Source organism: Cricetulus griseus, chromosome 10 (assembly GCF_003668045.3).
Source record: "Cricetulus griseus strain 17A/GY chromosome 10, alternate assembly CriGri-PICRH-1.0, whole genome shotgun sequence".
In the NCBI taxonomy this organism is placed as follows: domain Eukaryota; kingdom Metazoa; phylum Chordata; class Mammalia; order Rodentia; family Cricetidae; genus Cricetulus; species Cricetulus griseus.
This window is the reverse complement of record NC_048603.1, coordinates 30,010,641-30,034,221: the sequence shown is the minus strand read 5'-3', so window position 1 is coordinate 30,034,221 and position 23,581 is coordinate 30,010,641. Positions and strand designations below refer to the sequence as shown.

Below are 23,581 nucleotides of genomic sequence, written 5' to 3'. Positions count from 1 at the left end.
AATAATGAGTCAGTATTCCCGGGACCTCACCTCCAGGCCTCAATTTTCCCTGCATCATCCGAGCTTTCTCTTCCTAGATCCTTGTCAACCTGGACACTGAAATCCAGCACCAACCTCCAAAATCATCAGTAGCCATCTCCACACCAGCCAAGTTTCCCCCACGCCCCTCACACCCACAGGGATTTCGGGCCACCTTCCTGGCTGTCTAAATTCTAGAGAGGAGATAGGGTAAATGGAGACAGACAGCTTATTTATAGACCGAGACAGTCTGTGGGCTGCTTGGCAAGCTTGGCTTATCTATAGGAAGAGCAGCCAGTCGCTGAGAAACATAATCCCTTAAGAGCAGCTTTGCTCACTTCCCAGCCGGACCAGCGCCATCCCCACTGAAGAAGTGAGCAGGGTTGGAGGCCAAGAGCAAGCACCTTGATCACCAGCACCTCCTGGCTGGATCCCCACTTTGGCCGCTCTCGTCACCATCCGAGTGGGTCCGGGAGTGTCGTGTCTGTGCTTCCTTAACAGGACACCTTTCTGCCACCGTACAACCCAAAGAGAGTTCTCAGCAGGCAAATGAACTGCACAGCCAAACTCTCCGGCTCCCCGTGTCCCAGCACATACCATCTGCCAGAGCCACTGTTTCCCAGCATGCTTTTGTTCCTGCTCCCCCATCATGTCCTCATGGAAGCTTCAGCCCAAATGTGCCCGTCTAAGGTGTGGCTCCCTGCTCCTCTGCTTCCTAACTCATGTCTGGGACCAGTTCATTGTCCTGCCTGTGGTTTGACTGCTTCATCTCTGAGGAACACTAATACTACATGCCTTCCTGGCTTGATGATGTTCCATCATCATGAAGAGTCCATCTCATACCTGGCAGACAGTAAGTATTCAATAAGTGATGTTACTATAAACGTCATCATCCCCATTATTACTTTAGCTGGGGTTTCTCAGTGCCTGGTGGCAGGAGTTTGCAATGCAATGAGACTCTCCATCTCGGTAGATGGAAAAAGCAAAGAAGAGACCGGAAGTGGGCCAGGCTAGAACCTCAAGACACACTTCCTCCTGTGAGCCACCCCTCCCCAAAGTGCCACAAGCTGCTGAAACAGTGCCCCCAGCTGGCCACCGCACATTGAGAGCCACTAGTCTGCAGGTAACAACCGAGCTCTCACAGGAAAGCTTTGAGAGTCTGTCTGCTCAGAAGCAACTCCGGCCAAAGGGAGGAGCAGTAAGAAAACTGCACGTCGTGAGTGACTTGTGCACAGAGCAGAGATGAGGAAGTCAGCCGCGCAGCTAATTGCTGCATCTGAGGCCATGCTCTTTGTCCTGATGTCTATGGGAAGCATCCTGGAAGGAGCCCCCAGTCAAAAAAAAAAAAAAAAAAAAAAAACAAGTGGAGTTCTGAGGAAAGCAAGACTGACATTTTGAAGAGGGGTCTCCCGTGCAGTTTCTGAGGAAGCCCTGACCTGACAGAATTTTATGAACTCTAATTTCAGTCGAAAGAAAACCTTTGTAATGAAAATCAGAATTTTCAAATGTCCTGAATCACTAACCAGGACTCCACAGAGACAAGGACAATAGGAGCTACCTGGTCTTGAGAGAGGAATAGGATATGGATGAGCGTGGGAAGGAAGGTACTGTTATTCCAGGAAAAAAAAAATCCCTATGCTTCTGCTAGGTGTTGTCTCCACTTGGGACCCTTTCTCAAACACATTCCATTTAGTGCCACGTACCAAATTCCACTCAGGTAAGCTCGAAGAAAGGGACAACATACAGTCTCAGTGTGGTTTGTCCCCTCCAAGAGAAGACTCCACTGAAATCGGTCCCCGTTATGAGACGTTGTGATACCGTTATGATACGGCTAAGGCTCTGCTCTTGGGAATGGATTGACCTATTCATGTCTACATGACTGATAGGCTAGGGAGTCATGGCAAGGCTGGGTCTGCTGGGAACTTAATTTAGTTAAGTCTCCCATGCATTCACGTGCCAGGTGAGGTCTGGCCCAGTCTCCGACTCTGACTTCAAAAAGGCCATAACCAGACGCAATCCTTCAACCTTCAATCAGAACTGTAAGTGAAAATAAGCAATGTCCACCTTCTTCCTCTGCCGTTTCCTCCACCTGTTGTCATATTACTTTTGAGGGCAAGACGATGTCTTGCCAACCAATCTCCTCAATTTCAAACACTTCTAAAAATTAACAGTCCCCAGAAGCAGCTCTGATTGGTCCAATTTCACTCACAATCAAACTTCCAGAGAGCCTGTGTCCTGGAGCAAGCGTAGCTGCTTTGTATAATCTGGCTGCAGAGTCAGGACAGAAGGAACCGGTTATGGAATTTGCCTCTGCACCTAAGGACAGTTGCGGAGGCCAGAGATACGTCAGGGGTGTCCCTGAGTGGAGGCCTCGGAGAGAGGCCATCGTGTGAAGCTGTGAAGTTGAGGCCTGGATTACCTTGGAGAACCCAAGATGTTGGAGATGCGTGGGATACCTGCCAAGGGGAGCTGCTAACAGGGGGTGGAACCAGCCCACGGGAAAGAAGTGTGTTGCAGCCAATAAAGCTGAAAGGAGATCTGAACAGAGTTTTGACATCAGACATGGAGTTTGCCCTGCTGGTTTTCAGTCTTGCTTTGGTCCTTTATTTCCTCACTATGCTCCCTTTCCTGTGATTTGGAATGGTAATGTATATCCTGTGCCATTATGTGCTGGAAGCATGTGACCTGCTTTTTGATTCTGATTTTTTTATAGGGGATTACAGTTAAGAGGTTGCATGAATCTCAGAAGAGACTTTGAACCTTGGACTTGAAAACATTGTTGAGACTGTGATAGACTATGGGGACTTTGAACTTGGACTGAAGCATGTTACATTATGGCATTGGTGTAAGCTTATGGGGTCAGGGAGTGGATGGTAGTTTGAATGTAATTGGCCCACACAACCCCATAGGGAGTGGCATTATTAGGAGGTATGGCCTTGTTGGAGGATGTGTGTCACTATGGGAATGGGCTTTAAGCTTTCCTAGGCTCAGGATACCTAGTGTCTCAGTCAACTTCCTGTTGCATGCAAGATGCAAGACTCTGAGCTCTTCTCCAGCACCATGTCTGCCTGCATGCTGCCATGCTCCCACCATGATGGACTGAACCCCTGAAACTGTAAGCTGCCACCCCAATTAAATGTTTCTCTTATAAGTGTTGCCTAGGTCATGGTGTCTCTTCACAGCAATAAAAGCCCTAACTGAGACACATCATTAGCAAACATGGAAGACTGTATAAACTAGGCTTTATTCGCGAAATGTGTAGTTCTTGCCATACATGCAAGAGTGACAACATATTATCAAGGCTCCCTCTCCTGCAGCAAAAGATTCAGCCAAAAATCTGTGACCAATTAGAAATCATAATTCTCTGCAGAAAGTGCCGCTGCCAGATTTGTGAAATAAAAATACAAGATAACCAATTAAGCTTTCGTGTTTGTGAGATGACTGGCAAAAGTGTATTCTAGGCGATGCTTGGGACAGACATTAAACTGTTCTGCACTGAATTCTATGGAACTCCAGTGTAACTGGGTACCCTGCATCTTATAACTGCCAACCTGGTGGAAAGGTGACTCCGGATCCCTGACATTTCCAAAACAACTATCGTATCTCTGGGAATGTCAATGCTGGAGACAGCTGTAGGGGGTTTCAATATGCCAAATTGAGGACACCGTGATTGAAGCTGGCATCCTGAGAGCAAAATGGATCTGCATAATTATCTGTGAATTAAATTGCTTTGTTGCAGAGAGTCAGCTTATTAAATATGCATTTCAATTTTGGAGTGGTTGGCTGAAGAATCTGAGTTATCAACAGATGGGAACTCCCTCACTGCAGCGGTGACCTTTACCTGTCAGGCTGGCTCATGGGGCCACAGGCAGGAAGACATTATTATTCCTCCAAACACTATCCTCTGGTGATTTTGGATGAGGAGCACTGGGCTCTGTCAGGACTGAGCTGTGCAGGTAAACGGCCACAACAGCCCCTGAAATGGATACCTGGCACTGGGGACATACTCCGTGACTAAAGCTCTTGCCATGCACACATGAGAACCTCAGGCCAGAGACTACAGGGATATGGGAGGCAGAGACAAGTGACTCCTTGGGGATTCATGGGACAGCAAGACTTGGAGTAGGTAGCCAAACCACACAGTGACAAACTACCTGTCTCAAAGTGGATGGAAGATTTGAACTGACAGCCAAGGTTGGCCTCTGACCCACAGATTTACCCAAATCGCTACCTTAAGAAGATAGGAACAATCGCTTTTCATCAAGTGAAATGAAGCTTAAATTTTATGACTTTTACTGAATTTGTTCTTTGTCTATTTAATAAAAGGATAGAGGTACTGTAACCCCCTTTCTCTCTAGTCTCTCTCCCTCCCAACCTTTTCCCTCTCCCTCACACACAAGTCCGTCTGTCACATTGCTGTCTTTTTTTTGAGACCCATGGATTTAACCAGGACCTTCCATGTGAGAAATCTACCAGAGAGCCACAGACTTGAGCATGTAGATTGTCCCTGCTATCATAAATATTAAAAATTGTAAGAGCCAAAGGGGTTGGAGAACACCAAGGAAACGGTGTTTTCTGGAAGCAAGACTGACTCAAATGTGAACTAACAGCGACTGTGGCAGCACGCATAGGGCCTGCATAGCTCCAAGCCATGAGGAGTCTCAGAACTGAGAGAGGAAAGTGGGCGAGAGCTCCCATCCCTAACCCAGAAGATAGATCCACATGGCAACAACCTACAAAGGAAAAATTAGTTTTCACAACAAGTCTCACTGAATAGACAAACCTCACTTAAGGGTAGGCCTCATGCCCAGCATTAGGCAGCCAACACAGAGTGAACTCAGAGGTATTTTGAAGATTTTTCTGTCTGGCACTTCTTTGTTTGGGTTTTTTGTTTTGTTTTGTTTTGTTTTTTTGAGAGACAGGGTTTCTCTGTGTTGCTTTGGAGCCTGTCCTGGAACTCACTCTGTAGACCAGGCTGGCCTCGAACTCAGAGATCCACCTGCCTCTGCCTCCCAAGTGCTGGGATTAAAGGTGTGTGCCACCAACACCCGGATGGATATTTTTTTATGTTACTGGCCTCTTGCTTATATATTATGATATACAATTTTGTGGCTGTGTGTGTGTGTGTGTGTGTGTGTGTGTGCGCGCGTGTGTGTGTTTTTCTTGTGCTTTTGTCTGTTTGTTCTGCCTGTCTCTAAAGAAAGAGAAAGAAGGTGTGGAGAAGGGGGGGGAGGAAAAGGGAGGAGGTGGAGGTGGTGACCAGAAAATTGTTAAACAAATAAAACATAACAATAACAACAACAACAACAAAAGAATCCCATAGAACAGAGCATTCACATAACTAAAAAAGTATTAAAAAAAAAAAAAAAGACTAGGGCTGAGGGTATAGTAAAGCAATTTGTTGAGTATGCAAGGCCCTGGCCTGTACCCTCAGTACCACACCAAAACCTCTGCAGTGATAATGCTAAGCTCTGAGTGAGCCGGCAAAGCTTAAGCTCCCTGAGCCTCCGTTTTCTCCTCCATAAGATGTGGACCATGGCACAGTGAAATTCCTCCAATGCGTTGTTTTCATCTCTAAATAAAACCACTCGTGGTGAGGCATTTTTTTTTTTAACTCTGAGGCTTTATACAAACCTAAGAAGACTTTTAATATTCTCCCTAATTACTTGTGTTTTTCTTTTTCCTTAATTAGTATCAACACTTTCGCATGCATATGAAACAGATCAAGATGTCCATTCAGGAATAATTAAGAAAAAAAGGCTTTATTTTAGAAAGACTGTGGGTTGTTGTCGGAGGGACAGTATGTCTTTTCTTTCTTCTTTTTTTTAGGAAATAAAATGCAAACAAATGCCTCTCTCTGCGGTCCTTCTGTACCAAATTTTAATAGAAAAATCTCTTGCACCTAAGCCATCCAGTTATGTTTATAATGATAGATAGATAATAACCAAGGGGGAAAAGCTACAAAGAATGAGCAAGGGATAGTAGCAACACGTAATTAAACCAACATTTGCAAGGAGTGGAGGATACAAAGCAAGGAACATAAATAGACACGCTCAACACCCTAACGGGTGTTGTGATAGTGCCCGTTTACACACACCTGCTCCCACTCACATGTTCATACTCGTGTGTTCACGCTCACATGCTCACACTCGCATGCCCACACCTACACTCACATGCTCACACTCACACTGGTGTGCTGGCTTCTTCTCTCACTCCTTTATCCATCATTCCTCTCTATGTAGAACAATCATTTCCTTTTTAACTAACAAAGCTTGTGTGTTTGTACCACATGTAAAATGTATCTTATACATGCTTGATTTGGTTGGTGGGTCCAGGAGCTTCATCTAACTGAATTTTTTTTGGAAGACTGTGCATGCCTGTGGCATTACAGAAGCCTGCTTCACAACTCTCTCCTGGCAAGCTAGCAGCTAGGGAGGACCTGACCTGCTTCCAAGTAGCAGTTCTAGAAGGGGGAGAGCTAGCAAGGGAGTTTCCTGTGTGCTTTGAAGAAATCTTGAGTTGAAAGGAATCGTAAAGATAAGCCTGTCCTTGAACTCATAGAAGCTGGGATTGCTACCATCAAAAGACCTGTACAAGATGAGTCCCACTGAGATTCCCCACATGGGAGTGGGCAGGGGCCCACAAGGCCCCATCATTCCCTAGGGGAGTAGACAAAAGAAGAGGAAAAAAAAGGAGATTAGCAGTGTGCAGTCCCTCATTTTAAAAAATGCAGATATCAAGGATGACCAGAGAGGGACAGTAATTTACCTGGGATCTCGCCGGTCTTATCTTTACAAATCTTTCCCTGAGCCTCTGTCATAGGAAAGGCGAAGCAAGCCAGTGTCTATGTCCCATCACATGAGCTAGAAGGAAACCAGAGCAAAGAGAAGAATGTAGAATACTGGAAGAACTAACAAAAAAAATTCAGATTTGGAAACTAGAAATACTTCCACAAGAATGTGGCTTCCAGAGCTGTCACTGAAAACTTCAAGGATCCCAGCCACCCAGTGCCTACACTGACACGTTCATCATAGATGCCTGCTGTCTAGGGTACTCCTCTTGGAAAACCACAGTGAAATACCAGACAATTTTTTTTGACATGAGTGAGACAACGGGAGAACATGAAAAAGGAAAGAACGAACAGAAAACAATGACTTCAGAGGGACAGAGAACATCTCCAGACATGGCGCACCTGTCTGAATACAGAGCATCAATTCAACATGCAAGAAGCAAACTAAAGAGCAAGCATTTCCTGCCCCTGCTGGCAAGTCAAAACTCTTGAAGCTCCCTACGAGGTGATTCTTGGAGCCCTGGCCTCATTAGGCAAGCCAAGCACAGGTCCATGCTGAAGACCATCAGACCAGCTAAGAGAGAAAAGCTCCAACAAAAATCTGTATAAAGCATAGAAGAAATGCCTTGAAATGATGTATCAGAGGTGGTTCCGGTGATTGTAATCTATGGTGCGATCCAGCGGAGGGCAGAGGACAGAAAGACGGGACTGAGCACACAGGGGTGGGATGCTGAGGGCCAGCACTAGATAGCAGGGCAAACGCCCACAGACCGAAAGGAACACCTCCCAGACAGCTCTTGGCAGCCCTTTCACACTCAGACAGCTGAAGGTCTTGACTGGGAGCCTCACTCCCTACCCCACCTCCAGCCACACACTCCACCACTCCCCATCATCCAATTCAGTCATTTAATTAGTCCCTGTTGTCCCTGAATAATAGCTGATGGCCGATGACATCCTCTGACCCTAACCAGTATCCTGGGTTAAAAAGCAGAACGGTTATAGCCAAGGGCAGATCCATGGTGTGGACAGAGAGTTGAGAGTAACAATGAAGGGCCAGGAAGAATGCGACCATCAGATGATGGGATAGTTTAGGTCTCAACTTTGGTGGTGACACAAACCTAACACCAGGCTAGAGCCACGTCTGTTCCCTGATGTCACTGCTGTACAGGGGGTGTGCAAAATTTAATCACTGAGGAAGCCGATGGAAGTCACGCGGTCCTCTCTGAATGGCATTTGCAACTTCCTGTGCATCTGTCATGATGTCAATATTAAAATTTTCCTTGGAAACAATTAAAATAGACAAAGGGACTCCAGCAAAATCCCCCAGCCCTGAAGCAGGGACTCGGCAGAACTGAGATCTGTGCCGCCAGCCCTGGGATCCGTCGGTAGCTAACAGCAACAGAGCTTGCTGTTGCTTCAGCCCGGGAGCTAAGGAAGACTCTGTCCTCTGGTGTTTGGAATTCTAAGACAGAGAGGCCAAGAATTCCTTGGAACATTTTTCTCTCAGCTGATGCAACAGAGTAACAGTCTCCATCGGCAGGGATGGATGGAACACGTGGAAGCGTATCCCAGGCCCTGGAGCAGCATGGAGACAGCAGAACACTTTGTCCATTTCAGCAGCATTCTGGGTAATGAATAGTTAACGCCAGACCCACCTCTACCCAGGGCGGTAAATACAGGATTTGGTAACCTCCTCTAGTTTCTCCCATGTTTGCAAATACCTAGTTTATTTTCTCCTCAGTGTCTGAGTAAGTTTAAAGCATCATACCAGACAGCTTTAACAACCACTGAAAGTCCCAAGTGTCATCTACTTCAGCCATCACATAAACTTACAAAGTGGGTGCTGTTACCTTCCTCTTGCATGTGCGCAGAGGCTAGGAGATGTAAAGCCACTTTGCCTAAGTCCCACAGGTAATATACTAGGTAGGGCCTAGATTCAAGCCTGGTTCACTCAGACTCCAACCCCGGAGGGTCTCACCAACATGGGATGAAACCAGCAAAAAGACAAAAGAAACGGGGTCTCGTGAGCTAGGTAGTCACTTAGACAGGGCTCAGTCACAATTTGTTGCTGCCAGTAGTGGGTAGGCCCAGGAAATTTACCTTTCAGAGAACAGTATTGGGGGATCTACCAGGGACATCTAGGGTCCCCTTTCTCCCTTGCAAAGGAGGGAGAGAAACCTGCCACATCAGGGTTTATGTGCTGAACTCCTTCTTAGAAAGCTCCTTGGAATGGCATGAAGCCAGCACAGACCTACCCAGACCCGCCTGCCAACTGGGGGAGTGTCCAGGGTACATTAAACTGCCCCCACCATGGGATGGCCAAGGCCTTTAGCAATGACTAAATACAGAATCAAGGGATTGAACTGAACTGTGCGCTCTTGTTCTCTCTCTCTCTCTCTCTCTCTCTCTCTCTCTCTCTCTCTCTCTCTCTCTCTTTCTCTCTGCCTCCTTTATGTGTGGCAGGATGGTAGGTATTAGAGGAAATATTTTCCTGGCAGGAGAACAACCTGAGTGAGCTCTCAGCTGGGGAAAAAAGCCTGCAAAATACCCTCTCACAGCAAAATTTGAGGTCACCAGGCCAAGTTATTAGATTGGCTATTCTGAAGCCAAGAGCAGGGAGAGCCTCTGAGACCCAGCTGACAACCCCACCATGAGGCTCTGCCAATAGGACGAGGGTTTGGCCCTCTGGCCACGTGACTGCCATGGACAGAGTGAGATTTCTTGGGCTAGGTCAGTAGGGGGATAAGGTAAAATTATGTGGGTCAAAAGACCGCCAGCATGCTATAGAAGACATTCAACAAAGAACATTCAGACCATGATAAGACACGCTTAGAAAGCAAATGCTACATTTCTATTCGGATTTATTGCCGTGACCTCCGCAACTCTTACAAGGAAAGCGTTTAATTGGGGTGGCAGCTCACAGTTTCAGAGATTCAGTCCATTGTCGTCATGGTGGGACATGGTGATGTACAAGCAGCTGGGTCTCCAGCTGGAGCTGAAAGTCCTACATCTTTGGGGCAACAGAAAGTCGACTGAGACACTGGGCGGTATCCTGAGCATAGGAAACCTCAAAGCCCGCCCCCACAGTGACTCACTTCTTCCAACAAGGCCACACCTACTCCAACAAAGCCACACCTCCTAATAGTGCCATTCTCTGTGAGATTATGGAGGCCAATTACATTCAAACTACCAGAATCTCACGGAATCCCCCAGAGAAATATGGTCATCGTCCCTGGTTTACAGGTGAGGGAATGCAGGCTCAGAGACACCAAACAAATCATCTCAAGTCCCCTGATAACCAACAATACAGCCAGGATTTGAACTCCTGGCCTGCACTTAATCGCTCTGGTGTGGATGCCCACAACACATGGTGGTGGGGAGGATGGGAAAAGAACCTCTAGGCCTGCCTGGTCAAAGTTCCTGGTTGCTAATAAAGGTCCTGTGAGGAGACCGAGGGCATAGCTAAGCCGAAGAACACTTGCAGGATGCTCACAACCCTGGGTTCAATTCCCAGTGCCACCACAAACACCCCATGCATGCAGTTACTTGGGCTGGCATACACACAGGCACAGTAACATGCAGCCTGACCACAAGCGTATGTCCCCCTCCCCTCCCTTCTTCCCCCTCCCCTCCCTCTTCCCCTCTCCTCTCCCTCTTCCCCCCTCCACTCTCCCCCCTCCCCTCCCCTCTACTCTCTCCCCTCCCCTTTCTTTCCTGTCCATTCTCTTCCTGTTCCTTCCCTTCCCCTATGTCTTGCTTCTGACATCTGCATTTCGAACGTGGTTTTTACAACGCGCTCCTTGAGGATTGCATGCTCCAGATTTTGCAAAGCCCATTGTGAGGTGTACCCGATCCCTGGTATCAGAAGTCAGAATTTCTGCCACACCATGCAGCGTGCCACCTGCTTGCAAGGGCTAGGAACAACAGTGTAGAGGAGTAGCTACTGCGAATGTACCTTCTAGGAGAGAGCCTCGAGAAACTCAGAGAATTCATGAACTTGAAAGACTGTGGAAGCTCATAAAACTCCCAGGACTTCGGGACCCTTCCCCAAAATTACAAAAGTAGTTAGCAACTGCTGTAGTTAGTAACTACAAAAAAAAGTAGTAACTGCTCTCAGATTGGTCTGAGGACTCCAATGAGTCAACACCCATGGAGGAGTGGACTTTTGGGCGATGTGGCCTGAGTCATCCAGAAATAACCTTCTCTGGTCCTTCTGCAGGAACCCCATAAACTCTCTGGTTCCTGACACTGGACCTGGATATACTGTTTCCATGCTCTGTCGTTGCCTTCTCTATATGAGGTGAAGAGAAATAGTGTCCCCAGGAAAAGCCACACAACAGCAGGATAGTGGTCAGACTCCTGGGAGACGATTGGCTGATTCCCAGGTTCCCCTAGAGAGGACTTTTTAATCCAAGGTTTCCACAGACGTTGAGCTGATGTTGGCATGGTCGACCTAGCATGGTCTCTACAGAGCTCATAAAATTTAGTATGTCAGCTCCAAATCCTTAAACATGCCTCTGCAAAGATACTTGAAAATATCATAGCACACCCTTAACCATCCCACAGTTAGAATTGTGTGTGTGGAGTGTGTGTGTGTGTGTGTGTGTGTGTGTGATGTGTGTGTGTGTGTGATGTGTGTGTATCTGTATGTGGTGTATGAGAGTGGTGTTTCTGTGTGTTTGTGGTATGTGTGTTTTTGCTGTGTGTGGTGTGTATGGTATGTGGTGTGTGTATATCTATGTGTGTGTGTCTGTGTATGTGTGTATATCTGAAGTATGTGTATGTATGTCTGTAGTATATGTTTGTGTATCTATGGTAGGTGTGTGTTTGTGTGTCTGTGGTGTATGTGTGTGTGTGGTGTGTATGTGATATATATATATATATATATATATATATATATATATGTATATATATATATGTATACATATATATATATACCATCTGTGTATGTGTTTGTGGAGTGTGTGTGTGTTTGTGTGTTTGTGGAGTGTGTGTGTGTTTGTGTGTCTGTGGTGTGTGTGTGTGTTTGTGGAGTGTGTGTGTGTGTGTGTGTCTGTGGTGTGTGTGTGTGTATGTGTTTGTGGAGTGTGTGTGTGTATGTGCGTCTGAGGTATGTATGTGTGTGTGTGTATGTGGTATGTGTGTATGGTATGTATGTGGTGTGTGTATGTACAGTGTGTAGGTATATATGTGTGTAGTGTGTCTGTGTGTGCATGCGGAGGTCAGGGATCAACCTCAAGTGTCATTCTTTTAGGTGCTGTGAATCTTCAATTTTGAGACAGGGTCTCTCATTGACCTAGAACTAGCTAAATAGGCTCAGCTAGCTGGCCATCAAGACCCAGGAATTCACCTGGCTCCATGTCTCCAGGACTAGGATTTCAAGTGCATACCACTATACCCAGAGTTTTTTAATATTTAAATTAGAAACAAAATTGTTTTACATGTCAATCCCAGTTCCCTCTCCCTCCCCTCCTCCCCTGCCCCCCACTGACCCTCTGCCTATCCCATACCATTTCTGCTCCCCAGGGAGGGTGAGGCGTTCCATGGCACACCCAGCTTTTAAAGTGTGAGCTCTGGGAGTTGAACTCAGGTCCTCGTGTTTTCACGGCAAGCACTTTACTTCCTGAGCTCTATCTCCCTAGCCCTGGCATCTAGAACTCTGTCCTTCAATTGTAGCTGAAGATATATAAGTTGACATAGGCACCAAGTAACTCATGATTGGTAACAATGGGAGCAACTCAGGGGTCTTATCCCTGGAGACTAACGTAAGAAATTGTGGAAACCTATATGATAACATCCTCTTCAGCCCTAAGAATAAATAGGGAAGTTATGCCTCTAGGAATGTGACTGGAAGATGTAGATGTGGGTTGCTAGAACACATAGCCAAGTACAGAAGGGAAAGACAGCATGTGTGTATTGCCGCCATTTGTCTCACGTCAGAAGATGATAAAGAATGTCTGTGTATCGTGAATATGCGTAGGGCACCTCTAGATGGATGTGTAAGAAATTGGTACTCTCCTGGCTTTTAGAAAGGGACCCATAACCTGGAGACAAGCTAACATGGCGCTCTGCAGCATCTCAGGATGAACCTTCTTACTTTGGCCACCTATACCAAGATAAATTCATACACACGCACATACATCGCTGAGGGCATGCTCGTGGCGTGTATACAAAGATGATGGCAGGAATATCAGAGACCCTGACGTTGACTGTTGTTCTGACACTTCAGAAACTACATGACATTTCTGAGTCTAGATTTCTTCAGTCACACAGTGTGGGGCTGGGGAGTGAAAATTCTTTCCCTAGATTTCTTCAGTCACGCAGTGTGGGGCTGGGGAGTGAAAATGCTTTCCCAAGGCTGTCAAGAGGATTGGGAGACAAGATGTACTTGTTCCTTCTTGCTTACATTTGTTTCTGTTTTCCTTATTTTTGATTCCGATGCTGGGGTTGAACTCAGGACCTTGCACATGCTAGACAAGCTCTGTACCCATTGAGCTACAGCCACCACCCCAGGGTGTCTGTTGAGCACTTGCTATAAACCAGGCCGGGTGTCATGTTTTACCAAGGTGAGACTGTGAGCTTGCAACATGACTCTTACAACATGAGTCCATTAGAGCTGCCCCCATGTCATATGTCATGAGTGTACAGCAGCATGGAGAAGATGGCTATTCAATGACTCAGTCTACAGCCTTGCAGCCTCGTGATGTCCTAAGTGCTATAGCAGAGAACACTACAGGGCTTCTCTCTGTATCTCTCTCTGTATCTCTGTCTCTGTCTCTGTGGGGTCTCTCTCTGTCTCTCTCTGTCTCTCTCTCTGTCTCTCTCTCTCTCTCTCTCTCTCTCTCTCTCTCTGTGTGTGTGTGTGTGTGTGTGTGTGTGTGTGTGTGTGTGTGTGTGTGAGTGTGTACATGTTCATGTGCTCATGTGTTGTAAGGGCCAGAGATCAACTCTGGCGTGTCATTCATAAGAAAACTTCTATTTTTTTAGACAAATTATCTCACTGGCCTGGAGCTCACCAAGTAGATTAGACTTGCCAGCCAACACACCCCGGGGATCTACCCATCTCCCCCACACCCGCACTCCAAGCACTGCTATATTCCGATCTCCAATCACACTGTCTATTCTGCCTGCTTGAGAAGCGACATGTAAGCTCATGCAGAACACATCAAACAGACCCGGGGTGGAGGGGGGGATGACCAAGAAGGTTAGGAACATTCCAGATTTATGGTGTGAACGTGTGGAACCAGAAGTAAACCCAGAGAGCAAGGAACCAAAAAGGCCCAAAATAGCTAAGGAACAGTGATAAGAGGAAGAGTGTGCAAGCATCCCGAGTCCCCAGGGCCCAAGGGGAGGACCCTGGAATGCCTTCCATATGCAGCAGCTCAGTACACCCTCGGGAGAGCCCACAGCTCAGGCCCTCTTAAAGGATGACTTCACTGGAGCACCGAAGTGATACAGGGCGTATACAGTGGCCCCTCGGTATCAATGGAAAATTGGTTTTAATACACACTCTGGGGGGGGCAGGGGGAGCAGGAGGAGGGGAGGGAGGGGAAAATAAAAAATAAAAAGAAATAAAACATGCTCTACCCTTATTCCGATATCCATCGTCCCTTATAGAAAATGACACATGGAGCTGGAGAGATGGCTCAGAGGTTAAGAGCACTGACTGCTCTTCCAGAGGTCCTGAGTTCAATTCCCAGCAACCACATGGTGGCTCACAACCATCTGTTATGAGATCTGGCACCCTCTTCTGGTGTGCAGATATACATGGAAGCAGAATGCTGTATACAACAAAAGCTAAGTGCAGCTCTTTCGGGTCTTGGCTCCAAGATGACCAAAAAAAGAGGAAACAACGGGTGTGCCAAAAAGGGCCACTGCCATGTGCAGCCAATTCGCTGCACAAACTGTGCCCGGTGTGTGCCCAAGGACAAGGCCATTAAGAAGTTTATTATTCGGAACATTGTAGAGGCCGCTGCTGTCAGGGACATATCCGAAGCAAGCATCTTCAGTGCTTACGTGCTTCCCAAACTGCATTACTGTGTGAGCTGTGCAATTCATAGCAAAGTAGTCAGGAATCAATCCCGGGAAGCCCAGAAGAACCTAACACCCCCACCACAATTAAGACCTGTTGGTGCTGTACCATGACAGCCACCAAAGCCCATGTAAAGATATGGCTTCATGAAGACAGAAGGAAAAAAAAAACAGCTTGGAAAAATAAAATGGGACTTTATTTTAAAAAAAAAAAAAAAAAAGCTAAGGGCAGCACATATCTGTAATCCCAGCCTGGGGGTTTTAGTGACAGAGTCTGCCTTAAGAAAATGATGCATAGACCCTCTCAACCAAGCTCAGGGACCATTCCAGGAGAGGAGACAAAGTGTGAGAGCCAAGGTCGGGAAGCACTGGAGAGAAACAGCATCTTCAGGACTTGCAGGACAGCTGCTCTCATGAATTCACAGCAGCCACAACTGCCTGCGCAAGACCTGCCCAAGATCAGTCCAGTCAACACTCCTGGATGGAGGGAGGCTCATAAGGCCCCACCCCTAGCTGAAAAGCTATTGGCGGTTGATGGGGTAACAGAATGGCCCCTGGACGTTCAACCATACTCTACGAGTTGACTCCTCACTCAGAGTATAAGGGGAACACAAATGGGACTCAGGAGCTTAAAAAAAGAAGACACTAAATTAGAAGGGTCAAGGAAGAGAGAAGTTTGGGGAGGGGTAGGGGGTTAAATATAACCAAAATACACTGTACACATGTATGAAAATATGAGGTAGAAAGCAACCGAGAAAGACATCATGACATCAACCTCTGACCTCTACACACCTGTGCACACACATGGGAGCACACACACACACACACACACACACACACACACACACACACCAACATGTATAGTACATACGCCATGCACACTTGCCCAAAAATAAAAAGAAAAGAAAAATTTAAAAGAAAGTAACATAGTATTTGCTTATGCTGTGCAATCCTCTTGCATGGTTTCCATCACCGTTTGTCAAGTCTGGTGTATCACAGAACGTCACACTATGTAACGGTTGTTGGACTCATAGTGACAAAGAAAACATTGCCAGTGCTCTTGACACAATTCCTTTTTCTTGAATATTTGTGATCTGCCATTGGTTAGCTCTACTACGGAGATGAATGGCCAACTCTATTTCTGAACTATTTATTGCTCTAGGTCAAGAATGACTAAATCTGGTCGGTTCCCTGTTTTATATTATTCACAAGTTAAGAACCGTCTTAACATTGTAAAACGTGTTTAATATCCATTAATCCCATTGATTTGCTTGTTTGGTACATACATGTGTGACACAGCAAGTGTGTGGAGGTCAGAGGACCACTCTCGGCATCAATTTTCTTCTTCCACTGTGTGAGGTCCAGCGATCAAGCACTCAGGGAGAGTTCATGGCTGGGCCATCTCACTGGCCCCGAATGGGTGTTTTTAAGCTCAAATGAAAAACTGTATTTGATGACTTTTGAACTTTTTTGTAAATAAAGAAAAGAGAGGGGGAGGACCTGGCAAAGAAACTTTGTAGAAAGGTCCTGAATGCATTGAAAGGTAACAAATGCTGGGCCCTTATGTTTCCTACATTGGACCCGGGCGTGACAATCGTTCCCTGTGTTATTTCAGAGCTTTTCTCGGTTGTGATGTCAGCTCCAATGTTGTGGCATCCTGGGACCCTTTATGGTAAGAGCAGAGGATGACTTCAGACCCTGCTAACTGTTAAGCTGATGACATGGCTGATCTGTAATGCTGGCACCCTCCATGCAAACCCTGTGCCGTGAATATAAATAGAAGCCAGCCGTCACCAGGAAGCACTCCCAAGCTGAGGTCATCTTCCCTGGCACTGTCACAGCAGGCCCAGGCAAGTGCCCGAACAGGAGAGCATGGAGCAGGATTTGAGAGGGAGACCAGAAACATGGAGGGCAGAACATCTGTGGAAAAGACCAACTGACATTGTCCAAACATATGGAGTGTTATGATTAGGCTTTAAAACATCTCCCACCTGATCATGCTGTCAATGCTTGGTGCCCAGATGGTGCCCTTTGTTACAGGCTTTCAGGAGGAGGCAGAAAGAGGTCACTGGGGTAAGCCTTTGAAAGTTATTCTCACCCCCAGGTCTGACTTTGCTCTGTTTCCTGATTCATTTTTATATGAGCAGCCTTTGTCAAATGCTCCCACTGCCATGAACTCTACCACACCTCCTCAGACCCCATGATGAGCCCCTAAAATCAGGAGTCAAAGTCCCTCTTCCTTCCCTTCAGTTGTTTCTGTCAGCTATTGGGGTCCCCAGTGACCTGAAAATAATGCAGTAGGCACCTTGGACCAGGCTGGTCCTGGGTACCAGGGGTTGCTTTGGGCTCTTACGTGAATTCCATCACATGGCCCCTTAAAGTCTCCATTGTTAAGTAATGGCTACTGTTATCTCTGCTTAATAGAGGATAAGGAGGAGCAGAAAGGTTAAGTAACTTGCCCAGGGCGGTACAACTAGTGATCTCATTCCAAATCTAAGTAGAGAGCTCTTGAATTTGATCTCAGTGCTTTCCCCCTCCTCTCTCTCTCTCTCTCTCTCTCTCTCTCTCTCTCTCTCTCTCTCTGTGTGTGTGTGTGTGTGTGTGTGTGTGTGTGTGTGTGTGTACGAACTAACCCAGGGAAGATGTAAAAACTGAAGGAATTTAACAATAACATTGAGATGCCCCCAGGCATGCAAAGGTTTTGTATGTAAGACATCACTTATCATGCAGTGGTCTGTTTTTTGCCTTTTTATAGTCGTATGTGGCCTACCATACTGGCCAATCTGCACATACCATGAGTGTCCCACCAACACCAACACCCACAGACAGTGGGTCTCACAGTATACATTGTGCACATTTATGTGGCCTCTAGATGGAACCCCCAACCCAGGAAGCCCAGGCCCTCTCCATCTCTGGTAGGTAATATGACACCAGCTAATCTTTTCCACTTAAAACCAGCTGTCTTAGTTAGGTTTTCTATTGCTGTGAAGAGACACCATGACCACAGCAACTCTTTATAAAGAAAAGCATTTAATTGGGACTGGCTTGCAATTCAGAGGTTTATTCCATTATTGTCATGGAGGAAAGCATTGGGGTGTGCTGGCAGACATGGTGTGGCAGTTTGAAAGAAAGTTGCCCCCAAAGGGAGTGGCACCATTAGAAGATATGGCCTTGTTGGAGGAAGTGTGTCACTGTGGGGAAGGTTTCCTATGCTCAGGATATGCCCAGTGTGTCAGTCAACTTCCGGTTGCCTATAAGGTGTAGAACACTTGGCTATTTCTCTAGCACCATGCTTGCCTGCGTGCTGCCATGCTTGCCACCATGATGGACTGAACCTCTGAACTCGAGGTGAGCCACCACAGTTTAATGTTGCCATGGTCCTGGTATCTCTTCATAGCAATAGTAAGCCAGATTAAGACACGTGGGCTAGAGAAGGAGCCAAGGCTTTTATTACCTTGATCAGAAGGCAACAGGAATACATAAAGCCCACCTCCCCAGTGACACACTTCCTCCAACAAGGCTACACCTACTACAATGAGGCCACACCCCCCCAGTAGTATCGCCCCCTATGGGCCAAGCATTCAAACCACTCCCATTCAACCACCACACCAGTCAAGCCAGGCTCAGTGACTCACACCTCTGATCCCAGTGCTCAGAGGATAAAGCAAGAGGATCAGCAGCTGACAGCATGAGTGGGATACATAGTGAGACTCAGTAAAATAACAAAAAAGTAAATATGTATTTTATTTTTTAAAATTTTCATGCAATATTTTGATCATGTTTTCCTCCTCCCCCAGATTCGCCTCCAAGATTCCCCTACCTCTCTACTGACCCAGCTTCATACTCCTTTTCCCTCTTTAAAACAAGCAACAACCACAAAGAAACCCCCCACACACAAAAAAAGAGAACTCCATAAAAGTGGAAATCAAAATAAAGAAGCAAAAGACCGATGAGACAAAAAATACCCAAAGAAAGCAAAATGAGACACAAAGTCTACAAAAATACCATTGGGTTCATTTTGTGGCCTGCCCTGGAGTGTGGTTAAACATACCCACTGAGACTCTGTTGGAGAAAACTGACTTTTTCCTTTGCCAATGGGTATCAGTTGCAGACTGGTTAGGGGTAAGAGACGATGTCCACTTCCCCTTCTCAGTGCCGGGACCCTGTCTGACCTGAACCTGTGCAAGCCTTTGTGTGTGCTACCACAGGCTCTGTTGTGTCTGGATCAGACACTGCTTCCTTGGAGTCATCCATCATCACCCCCGGCTTTTACACTCTTTCCAACGCCTCTTCTACCTAAACCCCTGAACATTGAGGGCAGGGGTTTGATGAAGAGAATTCACTTACAACTGAGGGCTCAAAGTCTCCCATTCTCCAGTGTCCTGGTGGGGGGTGGGGGCAAACTAACCAATTATCTGCATGAGAAACAGAAAGCAGACACTAAGTCAACAATAATAATAATTACTTACTAGACATTAAACACCTTCAACTTAATCCTCTCAATGGTTCTGAAAGAATTAAGTTATTAGTCACCATTATCCCTCTTTCACATGGGAAACAGAGTTGAGAAGTTGAAATATATACCCCAGGATCCCCAGAAAGAGAATGGCTGAGTCTGTATAAATATCCCCCTCTCTAAACCCCTGCTCCTCACCATGGATGTCACAAAGCTGCCCGGAAAATCACAAGGGATATCCCAGGACCAATGCAGTTTAATTGATAGTTATCCATTATAAGTATATGTGCAATATTGTATTAAAACTTGACAATCCCTGACCTTGCCTTGGTCACTAGGAGGTCAAATGCCTGCCTCGTGGCAAGGAATCAATCAGAAGTTAGCTGGTGGTGCTATGCCTTACGGCTCTGGGTGTGCTTTACAGACAAGTGCACAGCAATGATGCACAGAGCATAGCAACCACCCTGGGAGTGCCTGTGGGCCATAACAACCAGTTGACCAATCAACACAGGGAAAGCCCTCCAAGGCTGGAGGCACACCCATGCCGAGCCTGTGCGTACCCCTAGACACTTCCCTTAACGCTGCCCTATAAGATCTCTATGCAGAGGCTTCGAGCTGTCTTTCCTAGCCATCCACCATGGTGGATGGATGAAAGGCCCGAGCTAACATCGGGTTAGCTCGTTAAACAACAATAAAGCCTTGTGCAGTTTACATCAAAAAAAAAAAAAAAAAAAAAAAAGACTTGACAATTCAATCATTAAATAGTCTTTGCCCAATGGAAGTTATAGCTCAATAAGGAAAATGACAGAACAGGTTCATCCAACCGTTACTAAGCATCTGCTACATCCCAGAGACAGATGTAAGTCTGAGTGTTTGAGGCTGGCGAGATGGCTCTGTGGGAAAAAGTTCTTGCTGGTGAGCCTGGGAATCTGAGCTCCCGGGCCCGGCATGGTGGAAGGAGAAAGCCAACTCCTGCATGTTGTCCTATGACCCCTCCCCCCCACCCCCCCGCCACACATGCAGTAAACAAAATAATGAGTGAATGCTAGAGAAAGAAAGGAAGAGAGGAAGGAAGGAAAGAAGGAAGGAAGGAAAGGAAGGGAAGGAAAGAAGGAAGGAAGGAAGGAAGGAAGGAAGAAAAGGAAGGAGGAGGGAGGGAGGGTGGGAGGGAGGGAGGGAGGGAGGGAAAGTCTGAGTGCTTGGTGAATAGAAAATGTAGGAGTTTCGTCTTGTTAAGATCAGAACTCTTCAAGAAAGTGGAGTTGATTGTTCTAGACAAACAGGGGTTGGTTAAAAGGTACCATTCCCTGATTTCCAACCAGGATGTGCTAACTGCCCTCTGGTCCTGCAATCTAGCATCAGCAGGAATCACAGATTCAGGGTTTTTCCAGAATCACCTCCTACGAGCTGCACCCTCCTCCAGGGGATGAGCATATGTGGAGCTTGGGCTGAACCCCCAGGGGTTCTGCACTGATCACAAAAGGGGGTCTCCCAACTGCTCCCGAAGAGATAAATTTTAATTCACCCCAGTTTCAAGAGGAACTGTGTTGGCAAGTGACATTTTGTCACAGGGTAAAGGAACAAAAGCGGTGTTGGGGCAAAGAAAAGATGCTGAGTGTCTGCTCAGAAATGTTTGGGAATAAGGAGGTAGTTTGTTGGGTTTTTGTTTTTTTTTTTTAATTAAGTACCTCAGAGCTGGAAGAAGGAAGGGTGTGGTTGCAAAGTTTCAAATGAACCAACAACAGGTTTCCTGTCTCCTGCCGAGAAAGGGTGACCTGCCACCAAACCACGTGGATCGCATGGCATCTGTGTCTGGAGATTCCCCATGACTGTACCGCTGCCAGGAGGACATCTTCCTTACATGCATGTTAGGGTATAGATACAAATGTGTTCATAAGTCTGGTCCCCCTTTCTCTCGGGCTGGGGTTTAGACCTCGGAGGACCCCACGACTACAAGCTGGCCCTGCGTGCCCCAAGCTGTTAGAGCCACCCTCCTGCCAGGGGCACACATCCCAGAGCAACACAAAGTTTCCCTTGAAAGTGAGTCACATCGGAGGCGAAGTACTCAGTAAATACAGAGGGCGGCAACACTGCTGTGGAAAACACAGCTGAGCTGTATTCATGGCTAAAGTTCCGAAACTTTGGTCCTCCACGTCTGTTCCTTGGAGTAGAGAAACGGGGCTTAGAAAGTTCGTTCCCTAAGGACACCCCCAGACTCCCTGTGTCTCCCTGATTCACCTAACTCCTTGGTGTCCCATGGTGTTCCTGTGGATGAGCAGCTGAGCAGCGTTTATAAGGCAGTCATAGCATGACCATGACACAGGCCTAGTGTGGTCACGATAATCCTAGGAACCGGCTTTCTAATGTCACCATTTACAGACTGCCTGCTAGCACAACTAAAGACCCTGAGCATTATCTGTGACATAAACCCTGAAAGACTTCAAAGGTGAAGAAGAGAAAGAGACCATGGGAGGCTCTTAGGACCTGAAGCAAGCCTCACCTTGAATTTTCATAAGCCTTATATACCTGCAAATACTAATGGGAGCAGAAAAAGATAAAACTACACACGAAACTTATTCGCACCTTACTCTCTTCTGCCATAGGACAAGGAACTTTTAGAGAATAACTGCCCTCCTCCAAGAAAACCATAGTCCCGCCCCGGCTATGGCCCCACCCAATGACAAAAGAAGATTTCCACTATTGAGAAGTCATAAAAGGCCTACAGGGGAGCCAAGATTTTCATCCACACCATCTCAGTGTAGTCCATGGGCCAAAGTGGACTTTTTGCTTTTTCCCAACCGTCCTTCCTCTCCCCACCCCATGATGTGGAGAGACCCAGTGCGAAACCAGGAGTTTTGACATGGACCATTCACACACCCTTCAAACATCATGGTGTCAGTGAGAACAACATGGGAATCATGAATGCCCAGCCTTCTTCAGGAGTAATAGCCAGAAGGAGCAGAAGTATAAGCCATTGACACCACAGGGCAGTGGAGAAACGTACAATAGAAAGCACACTGTTTAAGAAAAGAAAGGAAATTTCCCAAACACAGAGAAAAGTATAACCATCTAGGGCAGTGGCTGTCAACTTTCCTAATGCTGCGACCCTTTAATACAGTTCTTCATGTTGTGGGTGACCATAAAATTGTTTTCATTTCTACTTCAGAACTGTGACTTCACTGGTCTAGGCCCTGCTCCAAATGGAATGACAGACTTTGAAGATGCTCCATGGAAGGCCTCACCCTCCTTAGGGGGCAAAGAGGGGGCAGGGGAGGAGGGGACGGAGAGGGAACTGTGATTGACATGTAAAACAAGCTTGTTTCTAATTTAAATTAAAAAAGAAAAAATATTCTTAATAAAAAGACCATATGTGGAGAGAAAGAAAAAATAAAAGCAGTATAATGATTAAAAAAAAAAAAAGAGTTCTTAATTGGTCTAGATAATAAAAGACCAGAGTCAGATATAGAGGGAAATGATGAGAGATTGAAGAGAAGGAGCAAGCCACAGCACACCTTACCTCCTAAGCATTTCCACAGAGAAGAGAGCGATTTCCCATTTGCCCTTGCTTATATCCTAATTCTGACCAGCTATGTCACTTCCTGTCTGGCCAATCAGCCAATCAGTGTTTTATTCATTAACAGAGGAACATTTCCCTTTTCTGTCTAAATAAAAAGAAGGGTTTTAACTTTAACATAGTAAAATTATATATAACAAAACAGTTATCAAATAAGAACTATAGTTAACAATATTTAGTCCATTAACATTTAGCAAAATTTAAAGAAAATATTCTATCATCTATCTTATCTTTATGAGTCTAAAGTCTTACACGTAATTTATCTTTTAATAACTATCTTTCTTCAACTCCATCAAAGACCACAGAAGGATAATATATAAACTATAGAATTGACAGAGTCATCTCACTGCCTGGTCAGTCACCCAAAGTTTCTCTGTAACGTTGGAGCATCCATCTTCAGCCTATAGGCCACAGTGTGCCTGGCAGACTTCTCGGTGAAGCAGGAAGTTTTAAACTGTCCACTTGTATTGGCAGCTTCTCTGTGTCCTGCAGAATGTCTGTCAGACTCTTCCATGAAGCAGGAACCCGTTAGGACTGTACATCTTGTTTTGCAAGTTCAGCAGTCACTTTGCTGTGCGTCCTGCATGTCCAGTTTGTACAACAACAGTCAAAACAGTCCAGGCAAGGACAGTTTCTTGTCCAAATGGCTATTTCTGCCATGTCAAAGGCAGAAACTCCATAACAAGTTTCTTTGATGCCCTTCTTCCTCTCT

At 46.2% G+C, this 23,581-nt stretch overlaps 1 protein-coding gene and 1 long non-coding RNA gene across 2 annotated transcripts; one reads left to right on the top strand and one right to left on the bottom strand.

Annotated features, from left to right (window-relative positions):
* Positions 1-14,638: 14,638 nt before the first annotated feature.
* Positions 14,639-14,953, top strand: LOC100756416 (40S ribosomal protein S26). Its single transcript, XM_027431668.2, has one exon. The coding sequence runs from the start codon at positions 14,639-14,641 to the stop codon at positions 14,951-14,953; it is 315 nt and encodes a 104-aa protein (XP_027287469.2).
* Positions 14,954-18,559: 3,606 nt separating this feature from the next.
* On the bottom strand, positions 18,560-22,985 carry LOC113831933. The gene is made up of 2 exons (XR_004771317.1): positions 22,813-22,985; positions 18,560-19,254 (listed from the first exon to the last, which is right to left on the bottom strand). It is a non-coding gene; the product is annotated as an uncharacterized LOC113831933 (long non-coding RNA).
* Between the last annotated feature and the right edge of the window lie 596 nt (positions 22,986-23,581).